The following is a 14485-nucleotide window of genomic DNA, read 5'->3' on the forward strand; positions in this document are numbered from 1 at the left end:
CACTCAGTGACACTGGAAAATCCCAATAGACCTGTAGTAGGGGCCACTGGCCAAGAAGTCTAGGGTAGGGCCAGCCATGTGGACCTGGACTCAGGCAGCTGTGGGCACCAATTCTGACATTTCCCATGGCCTCATGAAGACATTGGTGGATGTGTCACTTATGCTCCCTGAGCCTGTTTGCTGTGGCACCAATCAGGCAATAAGCTGTAAGGCTGCTGAGACTAAATAAGATGCCATATCCTACCTGCAGGCTGCTCTGTGAACTACAGGGGTCCCTGATGTCACAAGATCCTTCCACTGCAGAGTAGGGAGATGTGTCATTCATGTCTTCTTCACACCACAAAGCCATCATGGCACACTTGGGAAAGATGGGACCTGCTAGACCCTGAGGAGAGTCTACCCCACTCCCATTTCAGAAATCCAGAAATGAAGACTTGAAACTACAGATGCCATCACAGGATACCCCATCTTTATCAAAGGTTTAAGGGGGAAAATGGAGTGGAGGATATGGGGATGCACATAAAGGATATCATATTTGCAAGAAAGGCACTTGGTGTCTTTCCAAGCCTTGATATTTAAATTTGTTTTATATTCTGCCATATTCTGAAAAGGATCAGACATGGAAAACCAAGCACTAACTTTGCAGCAGATCTGCAATGTCATAGCTACCTACAGCAGTGTGATGGGAGCTTCTAGGCCTCGGCACAGCCCATGCAGAAAGAGGAGACCAGGAGAGCACATGTGTGGGGAGCATCTTGGGCCTCAGGTAACTGGTCCAAGGGGTCACCTCAGCTGCTGTGCTCCCCAGTCAGCCAATCCTGCACCCGTATCCAGATTGGGCCAAGCACCTTAGAGGAGGGCCAGGGAGCTGGGACTGTCATCTCCCTACTCCCTACTCCCTAGGCCGGAAGCCTAGAGGGGCTGTGTACCTGGTTTCCTCACCTCAAGACTGGGCTACTGCTGAGGCATGGTGCATGATCCAGAGCTACAGGGTGGGTGAGGAGGATACATTGGGATGCACCACTCCAGGCCCTCCTCCCTGCCTCACCTGTCCTGTCCTGAGGCTCCAGAAGCAGGGCCTTCTCCTCACCTCGTACAAGACCCCCCCCCCCCCACATAAGCCCTAGCAGGTTTGCACTCTCCACGCATTGACTCAGGGCCACGCTATCCTCTCAGGTCCCTCTGATGGGGTCAGGATGCACCTACCTTGAATTGCACTCAGGTTCTTTTCAGACATGCCAGACTTTGGGGACCATAGGAAGGCCATGCAAATGTCAGGCATAATGGAGCCATCTGAGAGCAACTATTTTGTGACAGATCTGCTGGGTGGCTGCTGTTCTATGAGGATGCACAAGAGAACACACAAATCTTCCAGTGCCTCCTGACCCTGGACTTCTGGAGGGCTGTGTGCCATCTCCTCTTGCTTAAACTACCCTATGTAGAAGGCCTCTTTCTCGTGTTGGGAGCAACAGGCAACTGCAGGTTGTCCTTTAAAGGCCTTAGGTATGTCCTGGTCACCTCCCAGAAGGCCACTGTACCTATATGAGCCATGCCCCTCTCAGTGCCAGCTGGGGTGAGGATTTGCAAGGCAGAGGGGGGAGCTAAGGTCCTGCAAGGCCTAGATGCAGCTAGCTTTCTGCTGGTTGGACAAACAGAGAGTATGGAGGTAACCTTGGGACCTCCACCAATCCTAAATGTCACCGTGTCCCCAGAATCCACCCAGATGATAGACTTAGGATGAGTGAAAATAGATCAATATTTGGGAATGGGGGACGTTGACTTTGTCAAGATACCACTGTCCCTTTAGTTTATTAGCCTTCCATAAAAACAGAACATACATAATCTACAGTATACAAAGTATAATTTACAAAAATATAAAAATCTTGGTTATTTTTTAGTATTCCAACATATTAGTGTATATGTTACTTCCATATGCATTTCAACAAGCCAACCTAACCGGCCTGATTATCTCTTCGGGGAATGATGTCAACTCCTGCCTTTTTGCTTTAAAATATTAAAAGAAAGAAAGTCACAACTGTTATATGTGCATACTGTATGTAGAAAAGTGTCTGCGTTGGAGTGGAGAAGAAAACACCCAAACTTGCCATGATTGGGCCCTTTTTCCAGTTTGTAGCCCAAAGAGTTTTAAACTGAGCATCCAAAGAGCTGTTCTTTCTACACGGGGGAGTGAGCACCCCCAGATGTGCACAGTCCTCCCAGGTGTTGAGATGATGAGCACAGACCAATGCCCCGACACGCTCTGTCGCCAGGTCTTGAGGACAGTGGGTCAATGAGTGACCTTTAGGCCAGGACTACTTCCAGACTCCTTCCAGGTGGGGACTCAGGAAGCATTCAGGGGGCTCAGTCACCAGCAGTGAAGACCCAAGATCTTTCTGGGCCCAGCAGGGTTGCCTGCAAGCTCCGCCCTGCACCTGCAGCTGCTCTGCCAGTCCAGGTCCAGCTCCTGAAGGCACTGCTAGGCAAGGGGGCATGAGACTACTTTCCCTGGTGAGGGCTTACCGGCAGGCACACGTCTCCACAGACATGTTGGGGTATACCTTCAGAACCACGTTCCGGTTCTCATCTAGGAAGAGGACCCCGAGCGAATTCATCTTGTCTGGAACACAGCAGGGCTCTGGGATGCCTGGGATGATGCCCACAGCCCTGACGATGCTCTGGATGGTGGCGTGGTTGGATGGGCGGACAATCTGCAGGGTGAGAAAGGAGCAGGGTCACATCCGTGCTCTGTACTCACCCACCCACCCCAGGTCCTCAAGGCCTCAGACCACAGCACTCTATTGCTATTTCTTGACCAAGGCCCTGGAAATGGTGACCCAGAAGAAAAGCTGAGTTCCAGGGCAGGCCCTTCCTTTGAGGTCAGAGCCTGCAAGAGAGCCCTCCCCGGCCTGCCCATCCTGCCTCCTTGCACGGCACTGGCCACTGGGGGGCGCCCATGTGTCATACATCTCGGAGGAGCATCTGGAGCCTGGCAGAGGCTGCCTAAACCTGCACGCAATCCAGTTATTGAAACTGAAGGGGCAGGCTTGGCCTGTGCTGAGAGCTGGACGTGCACACGTCCCAGCTGTGCCTGAACTGGGATGGCAGCTGCAGCATCATTGGCATCATCTCATTTTGTCATCTTATCAATTTTGGGGGTGAATATGACCTTCATGTCACCAGTGAAGCCACTAAGAGCTCACTAAAATGACTGAGGAACCTGACCAAGTGCCCTGAGTTAGAGAGTGACCTGGCTTGGCACATGTGCCCCTTTCTGAAAAGATGAACACAGTTGTCACTTGCTCTAGAGCACTGCTGGCTAACAGATGCAGGTGAAGATGAGGGCGGGGCAGGACAGGGACACCTGTGCATGCGAAGCTCTGGCTGGTGTCCTGGCTGGTGTCCGGGAAGGTAGGGAGGCAGTGAGCCAGGCTGATAAGGTAAGCATGGGGTCAGCCAGCTGTGTGCCTGCAGAATTCTGGCCTTGCATCTTCCCTGGGTCTGTGCAAAGCCTCTCCAGCAGCCCCTATTTCTGCCAGGCTCCTCCCTTCCTCTCTCTGACACATGCACAGCTTGGAGGAGAAGACCCTTGATTCACAAATAATTAAGACAAACAAAACAAAACAAAAACCAGATTAAGACAGCCTACATCTGGGCCTGTGCTTTCCCCCTGGGCTGATTTAGTGAGGATCAAACTGAATTTATGTACTGACTTCCTTTCTTGGAGGGGCAAGTGGGAGGAAACTGAATGCATTAAGGGTTCACAGGGCCCACACAGGCTGCCCAGAGGTGGTAGACAGAGCTGCAATCCTGCCCAGGGGAAGGGGAGCCTGAGAGGTCAGGGACAGAGCAATAAAACAGCCCTATGTTGCTGTGTCTTGCTGGCTGCCCTGGGAGTGCCCTGAGCTGGAGAAAGGAGGGAGCTCACACTGGGAGACACTGAGAGTAGCATCTGGCTGGTCACAGACACCCACACCTGGGGTCCCTGGCTAGGAACAGATGGGAGAGCCTTGGCCAGGCAGAGCCTCTGGGACCTGTCCTGTCCATAGGGCAGCACTGCCAACTTCTAGAGATGGCTGTTTCCAGGAAAGCCCTTCCACAGAGATGGTTCTGCTTTTCAGAAGACATGTCCTGATTTAAAAATTCCAATTTGGCCGGGGATTTAGCTCCGTGGTTCAGCCACCTGCTTTGCAAGCTCAAGGTCCCGAGTTCCATCCCTGGTACCAAAAACAAAACAAAACAAAACAAAACAAAAAAATCCAATTCGACTAAGCCACACTTTCCAAAGGACAGACAGACCAAATACATCTGGGGGCTGTATCCACCTCCGTCTACCTGTTTCCTGCCTCTATGTTTGGGAGGTTATCACTATTCTGCAGATGGTGACAGGAAGTCACACAGGCAGAGAAACTTCCCACCAGACGGGGGCGGAGCTGAGATGGAGGATCAGAGGGCAGGCAGTACAGGGGGGAGGTGCTCCCGCCGGCCTACCTTGGGCATTGGGAATTCACAGGCTCCTGCACAGTAGTAGGCGTCAAAGGACTTGGGGGAGATTACCCATTCATTCCACCCAATGTCTGCGAAGTCCACCTTCAGGTACCGCCGCGCGCAGACCCGCGGCTCGTCCCACTGTCTCCTCCGCGCTTTCTGCATCGTCTTCTCATCGAAGTCCAGCACCTGCGAGGCGGTGGCAGGAAAGGTGTCCTGGCCCTTCCTCCTGCGCTCTTTACGGGGGGGGCGGGGCTTCAGCGCGCGGAACTGACGAGGCCACAGCTCCTGCTTATGGAAGTGCGGGGCCAAGGGCGCGCTTGCCGGCCGCTCATCTAGCCCAGGCAGTTCATTGTCCTGCAGCGGCCCGGGGCCCTGCGCAGCCCGGCGGACGCGGGGGTCCGCGGAGCTGTTGTGCACAGCGCGAGGCGCAGGGTCCCCAGCAGGAAAGGGGTCATATCTCTGCAGCGTCACCGCCACGCTATTGGGCTCCGAGATGGCCAGGTCGTTGGCGTATACGAGAATGTAGGGAGCGTGGGGAGTGGACTTGGGCACCCCGGGGTTCCTCTCCCCCGAGTCCAGCTGGGCCGACAGGAGCAGCTCTCCGTCGCGGCGCACCGCCTTGACGATGGTGGAGATGTCTTTGGCCTGCCACAGGCCACGTGGCGGCGGCACCAGGGCCATGGCTCCGCGCAGCAGCCCCTGGGTGGCCTTGTTCTTCGCCAGACTGCGGAAAAGCACGTGCAGGCGCGCGGGGCCCGGGGGCGGCAGGCGGCATGGGGCGCTCTTGGCCCGAAGTTTGCAGGGCACATCTCTCGCCCGGGGCCACCGTGGGGGCTCTGAGTAGAAGTGGAAGGTGGCCGTAAGGATCATCTCCGAGTCCTGCATGGAGCTCAGGTTGAAGAAATACACAGCCTTCTGATCAACCACTTCTGTGAGAGAAGGACAGACCACAGCCTGTTGGGTTCTGTCTAGGAACTGCCCTTTGCTCAGGGTGCCTCCCGCCCAGGCTGGGGTGGTGAAGCCATGCCAGGACCCAGGGTCCTGCTCAGCCCACGCGTTGCTTAGCTCCTCTCCTGCAATCCCCATATCAAACTGATGGGGGCGCCCTTTGGTGTCCTCAATGAACATGTGCCATTGAGGTCAGAGTAGGGGGAGAGATGAGGGAGCAGAAGAGGTGACAGGATCGATGTTCAGGCCTGCTGGACCCCAAAGCTCCTTTTTCCTAGCCTGTGTAGCCCAAGGAGGACTAAGTGTCGCTGACACCTTCATCAGGTGCTCAAGATGGCTTGGGCTGGGTCCAAGCTTTGTTTTAAGGCGGCTACACCGCTAAGGCATTCACATAGCTGTCTATTCTATGCATCCAGTTTTTAAATGCAACCATTAAAGGCAATTGATAGTAAATGCAGTCATTCTTCCAAATGAGATGAAATAATGAGACCTATTTTTCACTGCATTCTGAGTACCTTTAAAGGGAAGCTTGGATTAAGGACACAGCCATTTTGATCATCTGCTGTGGGGCCTTTAAGATTGCTTTACAAAGAAAGAGCGGAATCAGGATTGCACAAGGTCAGTCAGTAACCTCCAAGGGCCAGGCTGCTGTCTGGAGGCGCCAGCCTCACCCGCCTCCAGGACCACTTGACCATCACATCTGTCCTGCCTCTGCTTCCCTGGGGTTTCTGACCACTCTTTCCTTCTCACCTGGCCCCACCACATGTTCCCCATGTCACCCCACTGTCCCAGGAAGCTGGAGAAGTCCTCTCTAAGCAAGGGGGGGTCTTTCCTGGCACATCCCTGTGCTGGAGACCAGGTGGGAGCAGCCTGGGAGATGGTAGACACTGGGCTCCCAAGGGGCATGGGTCGGAGCTATACTTCTCTGAGACCTGCATCCAGGGATCAGTTGGGATTTTTTTAAACCACAACCTTCAGTTTAATGTTCTTTATTTCTACTGGGCAGGAAGCCTTGTTCCATTGGAAGATTTCATATGGACCGTGAGAGAGAGGAAGAAAGGGAGAAATATCTATGGAGAGCCCCTTAAGGCTAAAGATGTCATCTTACCTAATCCTCCCTACAAGTGGAGATGTCACAGCCCCTTCACATGCCCCAAGCATGTCAAACCACACTAGGTCCTGCTATGTATTTAAATTTGGCTTCGTCCAAGCACTGTGGCCTTGAATGCCACAGTCTGAGTCTCACATTCTGACCAGCACCCCTGGGGGCTGTACACATTGAGAAGTCTAAGGAGCAGCTCAAGTGCCCCGGGCTGAGTATCTGTAGCACCTCCAAGCTGGAAACTTCCAGTAGGTGTCCTTGCTGTGGCCCACAGCTGGGGTTCCTGCACTGCATTCACTCAGGGTGGTTCAGAGAGGGTCACTGGTCGCTCCTCCTGCTGAATGCTCATTGACCTGTGGGTGGGTGATGGTCACTACAGTACAGCACCCACTCCCAAAGTAGAAATGCTCCAAGTCCCCTTTGGATGCCAACATGCTCTGAGCCTCACTGTCCTCATGTGCTTCATACAGGCCTGATATGAACTCCTGAGGCTGAAAGAAATGACACACAGGAAGCCCCATGCGAGGGAGGTGCCCAAACATGCTTCCTGCCACTGTCACTGAAAAGACAGAGGGAGGCAGGGCCAGCTTCTCCTGCACCGACATGAGCAGCCCCACTCCCCACAGCTCCTGGTCCTGACCCAAGATAGCAGATGTGGCTCACTTTCATCCAGTACAGGTCTTAGTGCAATGATTATTCTGCTCATATCACAGATCCAGAGTGAGGACAAGTCTCAGAGGTCACATGAGAGGGTAGGTGTCCTACCTCAGTGGGGCTTGAGGGCTTCTGGCCAGAAATAGCTCATGGTTTACTGGGCAGCCTGCCCTCTGAGAACCCTCCCTGCTGGGACCTGCTGAAGTCCAGCCAGGTCACTGTAGCCTTCGGGTGTCATGCGGGCTGTAGCTCAAGGCAGGGACCCCTACCTGAAGTTTCCAGCTGAGATGTGCCCAAGGCACAAGGGAGAAGCCCAAAGAGAAGTCTCCATCTCCTGTGAAATGTACTCACAGTGGCTGTGTAAGTCAATTCTCTCCTGTATCATCCCCCCTTCCCAAAAGAATCTGTAAAACTCTCACTCTGCTAAGGGTCAGCTGCCTGGGTTCCTGGCCAAGGTGGTCAAAGGTGTCCTGGGACAGCTCTGCCTAGTGGGGGACAGACAGGTAACTGACGACAGCCATCAGCAGCATCCGGTCACGTGGCCCTCACAGAACACTACACATGAGGCTCTGTGTGCTGGGAGCAGTTCTGGGACCTCCTTTGCTTAGAGGCCTCTACAGCCCCAAACAACATGCCACTTAGCAAAGTCCTACTAGGTCTGACAGCCCATCCCTCCCTCTGCCTTGACACTTGTCCTTCTTGTCATCCCTACATGAGGCTTCTGTCTAGGGCCTTGCCAGGGCTGTCCATCCCCTGCCTGGCTCCCCCTCCAGGTGTCCTGGATCTTCCTTCAGATCTTCACTCATTCAACCTCCCCTGCAAAGCTGCCCTTGGCCCTGGGACTGAAGAGCTGCTTGTCACCTCGCCTGTTCCAAACACTTCCTGACATCATGTGTATTTATGTGTTATTGTTTGTCTTGTTCTCTCCATAAATACTGAGAAGGCAGAGCTTTGTCAGTTTTGTTCTCTTCTGTGCCCTGGGTCCTGGCATACAATGAAGGTGGCATTTGGTGCTCAGAGATATGTGATAAAGGAGGAGTGCCTAGGGCACATTAAATGGCCTCCGCATTGCAGGAAGGCAGGAAGGGACAGGGCACCAGTGGGGCCTATAAGGCCCTGGCCACTGTCCTCAAGCACAGCCATCACATTCTTAAGAAGCCCAGACAGTGTAGTTCTTTGGAAAGACACAGCTGACTGTGAAAACACAACTGAAGACCTGGGGGACTGGACCTTTAGCCAGTGACCTCCACGTGGGCCTCATTTATCTTATCTTTAAATAGGAATACAGGTTGAGTACCCCGTATCTGCTGCTTAGGACCAGAAACACTTCAGATTTCATATTTTAAAAAAAACTTTGGAATATAGGCATATACATGGTGAGACATCTTAGGGATGGTACCCCAATCTGAACACAACATTCTTTTCTATTTCCTGTATTTTATAAATTTAGCCTGAAGGTAATTTTGTATAGTATTTTTAGTGCATCTTCATTCTGACTGAAACTTGTCACATGAAGTCGGTTGTGGAATTTTCCATCTGTAACATCATGGCAGTGCTCACAAAGTTTTGGATTTAGCATTTTAGATTTGGGATGCTCCATGCCTCAGCACCTGGCCCTGAGTGCCACCTGCTTACTACAAGGACAGGGAGGCATGGGTCATTCACTCCGTGGAAAGAGGGCTGGGCCTCCACTGAGGGCACATCGCCAGCCCAAAGTCACCCCCCTGGGAAGGGGCAGAGGTTCTGCCTGACCCAGTGCCCACAACCTTTGTCCTCCCATGGACTCAGAGCAAGAGCTCCAGCATCCAGCACGGCCTGTGTTGGTAAGACTTGCTGCAGTTTACAGCCGCCTCCCCCATTGGTGGCCTTGTCCCTGGATAGGGGGTCTCTGCCCAGGTTCACCCTTCCTTATAGATGGGGCCCTGGAGGAGGAAGCAGCACATCTGAGGGCTGGCACAGGGCTGGCTTTGAAACAGCTTTGACTTAGATGAGCCAGGGGAGGGGGAGAGAAACCGACTCTGCGTTATGCTGGGCACGGAGTCTCCACCTCATCCCTGGTGCTCAGAAGGGGAAAGTAGCCAATGCCACTACACACAGCCAGTAGCTGGGGAAGCTGGGATTTATGCCCAAGTTTGCCTCTTGGTTCCAAAGAAGAGGGATCTGTCAGACAGTTCCAGACTGTACCAGAATTCTGACTTGTCACACTTATCTTTTCTACCCTATCACTCCTGGGCCCCAGGCTTGTCTCTGATGGAGATGGTATGAGTTGCGTGACAGGGAGAATAGCAATAGCCTGGTACACAGGAGGTACCAGCCATTGCCATGCTTAGACCTCTCCCTCCTCAGTTTCCCTGTCTGTAAAATAAGGGCCACAGGATGTGAGTCACCGTCTCCAGTCCCTCTTGGGGGTTACATCCTGAGTTCCTGTTACTAGTACCATCCCCACTCCATAAAAACAGGAAGATACTTAGTCTGGCCAGTGCTGACTCAGAACTTGCTCCCCATTTCATCTTTCTTTCAACCTCCCAGCCACGCCCTGCCCTTTATAAGCGAGTCCAATCAATTTTGCCTCTTTACTGATTTACCAAGGTTGTGACCATGCTGGATAAGTTCTAAGTGGCTTCATTTAGGGTGCTCCACAAATGGACTGTAGGTGGGAAATAAAAGGCACAGTGAGGATGGAGCTCGATCGGTTGACCTGGTGAGTCTGCTCGGGGGAGGAGAAGAAAAGGGTGTGCTCAGTGGCAGGTGCTCCCCTATCCACCATCTTGAGAGGCCAAGCTCCCTATGTCTGGTCCTAAAAGCCACAGTTGTTACCTAGAGCCACACAGCTCATGAGCAGCAGGTGTCAGCTCTGACCCCAGACAGGATGGGCTTGTGTCCTTCCATCTCCGGAGGGCAGCCTGCACATTGAAGGGTTTTTTCCTAATGAATGCCTCCTCCCCACAGGGCTGCAGGAGATCCCACCTACCTGGAACTGTACTCTGCAGCCATGAGTAATCACCATGACAACCAGGGTCTTCCCATCACCCCTGCTGCCCAGGTGGTACCTTCTCTGTTTTCCTGGGGGCGGGCAAGGCAGCCCAGTCCAGCGCAGCCCAGCTCAGTGGGCAGGCTGCTGGGACCGGGGTCTAGAGGGGCTCAGAGCAAGCCAACACGGAGGGCCTCTGCCCAGCTCCATCCACCATGGAAGAAGGCAGGGGGGTGGTTGCCAGGACAGGAGAGGGACAGGGTGTTCCTGCAGCCTGGGATTCTGGACCTCAACCTCTGCAACCTGCACACTTCATGCTGGTGCCCTGGAGCTCTCAGTGCCAAGCACCTAAAGCCCTCATTGCATGCCACTTCCTACCACTAAAACTGTTCACTGCCTGCAGCTGGAGGTCCCCCTCCTGCCTGGTGCTTCTCCCTTCTGTCCCTGCTGTCCACCTGACCATCTCTCCTCCAGCAGCGAGTGCCAACACCGCTGGTCTGGTCTTACTCTCCTCACACTCTCCAGCTCACTGGTGTCACAAGGCCAGCTTGTGTCTGGGTCGGGGTGTCCTTTGTTCAACAACTATGGGAGATCACCAAGGATGGGAACTCCGGGCCATGCTGTGCCCCTCTGGGATCCTCACTGGAGGCTCCCGCCTGTCCCACAATGCTGCGTGAGTTGATGGGAAGGAATGAATGAAGGAGTGCAAGGAAGAGGAAATGCGGCCAGGCCATGCAGGATGGGGAGGCTGGACGAGGAGGAAGGGGAGAAGGAAGAGGAGGGTTCCGGGGCACTCTACTCACCCAGCCTGGCACGGAAGCTGCGCACCGTGTTGCCGCCTCCAGCCTGCGGGCCCCGCCTGCTGTACTTCTCGTAGAGCCGGAGCATGTGGACAGCGACCACGTCCCTGGCGTCTGCGCCCAGCACAGCGGAAGCCGCGTCCCCTGGGGATGACTCCTGCAGGCTGTCGGTGGCCATAGGCGGCGAGGGCCAGGACAGGGTCGAGTGGCTGCAGCCCGCGTCCTGGAACAGCAGGAGCAAAGGCAAGAGCGGCAGCAGTCGGGGCCCCGGTCCGGTCCCCGTGGGGCCACGCGCCATGGCCACGGGACTGCGGCACGGGGCGGGAGCCCAAGCGGAGCAAGGGGAGCGTGGGCACGCGGGGCTTCGGGTGCCGAGGTGGGCGGGGGGCGAGCGGTGCATCCACGCCTTCAGCCCTGGGCAGTCAATGGGTGCGGAGCCGAGCCGGGTGCAGTCTGGGGGACTCGAGCAGTCAAACTTTGCGGCCCACGGCGCGCGGGCCGGGCTGGCCGGGCTGGTTCGGGAGGCGGGGCGGGGTGGGGCGGGGCGGTCTGCAGTGCCCTGGGGGACCAGGCTGAGCTCCCCGGAGTGTCGCTGGCCTGGCGGTGTGCGTGCGCCCTGGTGTGTGGCGTGCGCTTGCCAGAGTGTGCGCCCGCGGGTGTGGGGATCGTGGGCGTGGGCGAGTCTGCTCCCGACCGCCCTGCCGGGAGCCCGAAACCCAGCCCAGCGCCAGGCTCCTGTGTGTCGGCGCCAGGGGCCCCGCCTGCCGGGTTGCCCCTGCAATGGCATGCAGGGCTCTGAGGTTGCAAGATGACAGCTCCCCCAGGAGGACCCCAGAGGGTGTGTGTGTGTGTGTGTGTGTGTGTGTGTGTGTGTGTGTGTGTGTGAGAGAGAGAGAGAGAGAGAGAGAGAGAGAGAGAGAGAGAGAGAGAGAGAGAGAGAGAGAGAGAGAGAGTACTCGGCGCTTCCAGTTATCTCGGAGCCAGTATGTCCAAAACGCAGCAGTACGGTCTGGGAGCTCGGACCCTTCCCGGGTAGGCCAAAAAGGTGGTGGTGGGGAATCCTCATTCTCAAGGCAATGGGAGCAAGAAGCGATATCCTGATTAAAATTCAGAATTAACTGATTAGCTGACTTTATTTGGCAATGGTATTCTAGTTGCTGAAGAAATACATCAAAGGTCCTTATTACTCTTTGGACAGGATTGCACGAAAAAGGACATGCTATCAATTTGCTTTAAAAACAAGTTTCCAGCACATCAGAGGAAGAAGAGAGAAAGCCCACGGCTGTCCCTAGAAGGGTCCGCATGAAGTGCAGTGAGTCCCTGGCCCCTTACTGAAGTTTAGCCCTGAGCAGAGGTCCTGGACTTTTTTTCACCTCTATCAGGGTTACTTCTGTGTGGGGAGAAATCAGGGCTTGTGGACTTGATGGGGAAACATTGTGTGTTAATTTTCACCATCCCTAACTGAAATTTAGCATTTCTTAATATTATAATCCCAAGCAACCAACCACAGTAGTTATACCTGTGAATTTGTCCTCAGTAGACTGTCTGAAGATACTTCCATAGTACAGGAAAATTGTTGCAGATTTCTGAGTGTCATTTTTGCTCACCACTCCTTTGAAATTATAGTAATTTTTTCTTGGTTTTTTTTGTTCATTTGGTTGGTTTTTTGGTACCAGGGATCAAACTCTGGACCTTGCGCTTGCAAGGCAGGTGGTGGAACCACTGAGCTAAATCCCCAGCCCTAAATTATAGTAATTTTAAAGCAGGCTGCTAGTTTAGGGATTAATGGAAAAGAACATATTTTACTAGGTTAAAATGTTGCAAAGTTATTTTTTAAATATTTTTGACAACTAGCCTGGCCTTGAACTCCAGATCCTCCTGCCTCTGCCCTCGAAGTGCTGGGATTCCTGGCGTGTGCCATCACACCCAGCTTTAAGAATCCTTTTGAAGGAAGGGAAGGACCCCCTTCAATCCTATGTTCTTTTAGAAAGCTCCGGGGATGCTATGCTACATTTCAAAGGACTATTTGCAAACTTGTGAACATGCTGTTCCTTTTACTTGGTAACTTTGGGCTCTGGAGCCAAAATAGTTACTTTTCTTGGAGGCCTCACAATGCAATAATTGAAAAATTGATGGAAAAATCTTCTGTGGGGGTGAAAAACACAACCCATTTGTAATTTTTTGAAAAAATCTCATACCATCAAATTAGAGACCATCTGATTGAGTCTCTCCGAACATCAGGCCTATAACTTTTGAAAAAATGTAGAGGGGCGTTTTATTTATTATTTTATTGAAAATTAGCTCACATTGCCTCCTACTTCCCATTAGTATAGCTCCCATTTTTGTCTGAAAACTGAAGAGACGTTTCGCCTAGAGATGAGATGATCAGCTGGGTCACAGCCCGGGACTTGCATCTCCACTTAGAAATTATCCTGACCATCCCCCTCCCCCACTCCACCTCCCTCCTTCTCCGTGTGTCCCTCACTTCCCCTCTGCCCCCCTTCCCCTTCTCCCCCAGAATGCCTCTGACCCACCCCGGCTGGGGGTAACCTCTACTCAGGGGTAGTTTTGTCTCTGCTGGGGCCATACACAATTGAGGCCTGTGAAAAGGAGGGTGAGTCTGCGGGGGGCCAGCACAAGCTGGGCTATTCGGATCCGGGTCCATTAAAGCCTTCTGGCCCTCCTTAACTCATTCCCGCTGCATTCAAGCCTGCCGGAGGGTCAGGCTTTAGCAGACACTAAAACCTGTAGGGTACAGATTCTCTGACATTGTTGGGAAAGAATTAAGGCATCAGCCAGAGATGGCTAATATTTCTTTCCTCATTTTATTGCCGAACAGCGGGACTGTAAAGTTTTGAACACTGGAGCACTGTGGCCCCCTTTCATGTGGCCGAGATGATGGGATAAAAATGTGTTTGGTGAAGCAATTCGGATTACCACTGGGTCACATCCTCGCTGGCTCGCAGCACGGCCCTCAAAATGGTTTCACTAAGACAAGAAACAATTGCTGTGTGATTGCAGCTCAGGCCGAACAGCATTTGGAGCGTGGAAATGAGGCTAATCGTGGAGTTTGCCAACAAGCATGCTTTGCTTTTAATAGCTCAGGTTGGCTGCAGCTCAGAGTAAGGGATGGATGGTGGGCTGTGGAGACAAGTCCTCGATCCACAGTTCTGACAGCTCCCGAGAGCAGCCCACTGTCCTTCCGGATGCCCTCATGAGGTCTTGAACTTGCAGATCGGGATGGGAGTGTCCAGTCCAGAGAGGGAGAGGTTGTTGGGGGACCTCTCTGCCACATACTCTGGGGCCACAGGGTATCCTTACAACCAGAAAATGATGAAAAAGGAGCAAGGAGTCTCCGTGATTAGAAAGTTTGTTGCTTCTTTGGTTCCATCAAGAACTCTCCCCAAATAAACAAGTGGAATGTTGTCAAGCAATTGTTTCATGATTTTCTCCAGCTAATTTATGGTTGATCCAGTTTGCAACTCTAACCAGCTTGGAGCTCTGGAAGCCCTGGGGTCCCTC

The 14485-nt window shown here is 53.4% G+C and overlaps 1 protein-coding gene across 1 annotated transcript; it reads right to left on the minus strand.

Moving 5' to 3' along the window:
- Window positions 1-1758: 1758 nt before the first annotated feature.
- Gdf10 (growth differentiation factor 10) lies at window positions 1759-11908 on the minus strand. The gene is made up of 3 exons (XM_087210567.1): window positions 10967-11908; window positions 4489-5417; window positions 1759-2708 (listed from the first exon to the last, which is right to left on the minus strand). Exons 1-3 carry the CDS (start codon window positions 11748-11750, stop codon window positions 2517-2519), a joined length of 1905 nt encoding a protein of 634 aa, XP_087066693.1. The 5' UTR covers window positions 11751-11908; the 3' UTR covers window positions 1759-2516.
- Between the last annotated feature and the right edge of the window lie 2577 nt (window positions 11909-14485).

Source organism: Heterocephalus glaber, unplaced genomic scaffold (genome assembly GCF_053883595.1).
Source record: "Heterocephalus glaber isolate CG9 unplaced genomic scaffold, H.glaber_assembly_v1.0 deba00001150, whole genome shotgun sequence".
Taxonomy (NCBI): domain Eukaryota; kingdom Metazoa; phylum Chordata; class Mammalia; order Rodentia; family Bathyergidae; genus Heterocephalus; species Heterocephalus glaber.

What these genes read in the sequence shown, in the direction of transcription:
- Gdf10 (XM_087210567.1), bottom strand. Translation starts at nt 11,750, where the DNA reads ATGCCATTGCAGGGGCAACCCGGCAGGCGGGGCCCCTGGCGCCGACAC. An exon ending in CAGCTTCCGTGCCAGGCTGG is followed by an intron (nt 5,418 to 10,966) that starts GTGAGTAGAGTG and finishes CTTCTCTCACAG; the next exon opens with AAGTGGTTGATCAGAAGGCT. An exon ending in GTGAATTCCCAATGCCCAAG is followed by an intron (nt 2,709 to 4,488) that starts GTAGGCCGGCGG and finishes CTCACCCTGCAG; the next exon opens with ATTGTCCGCCCATCCAACCA.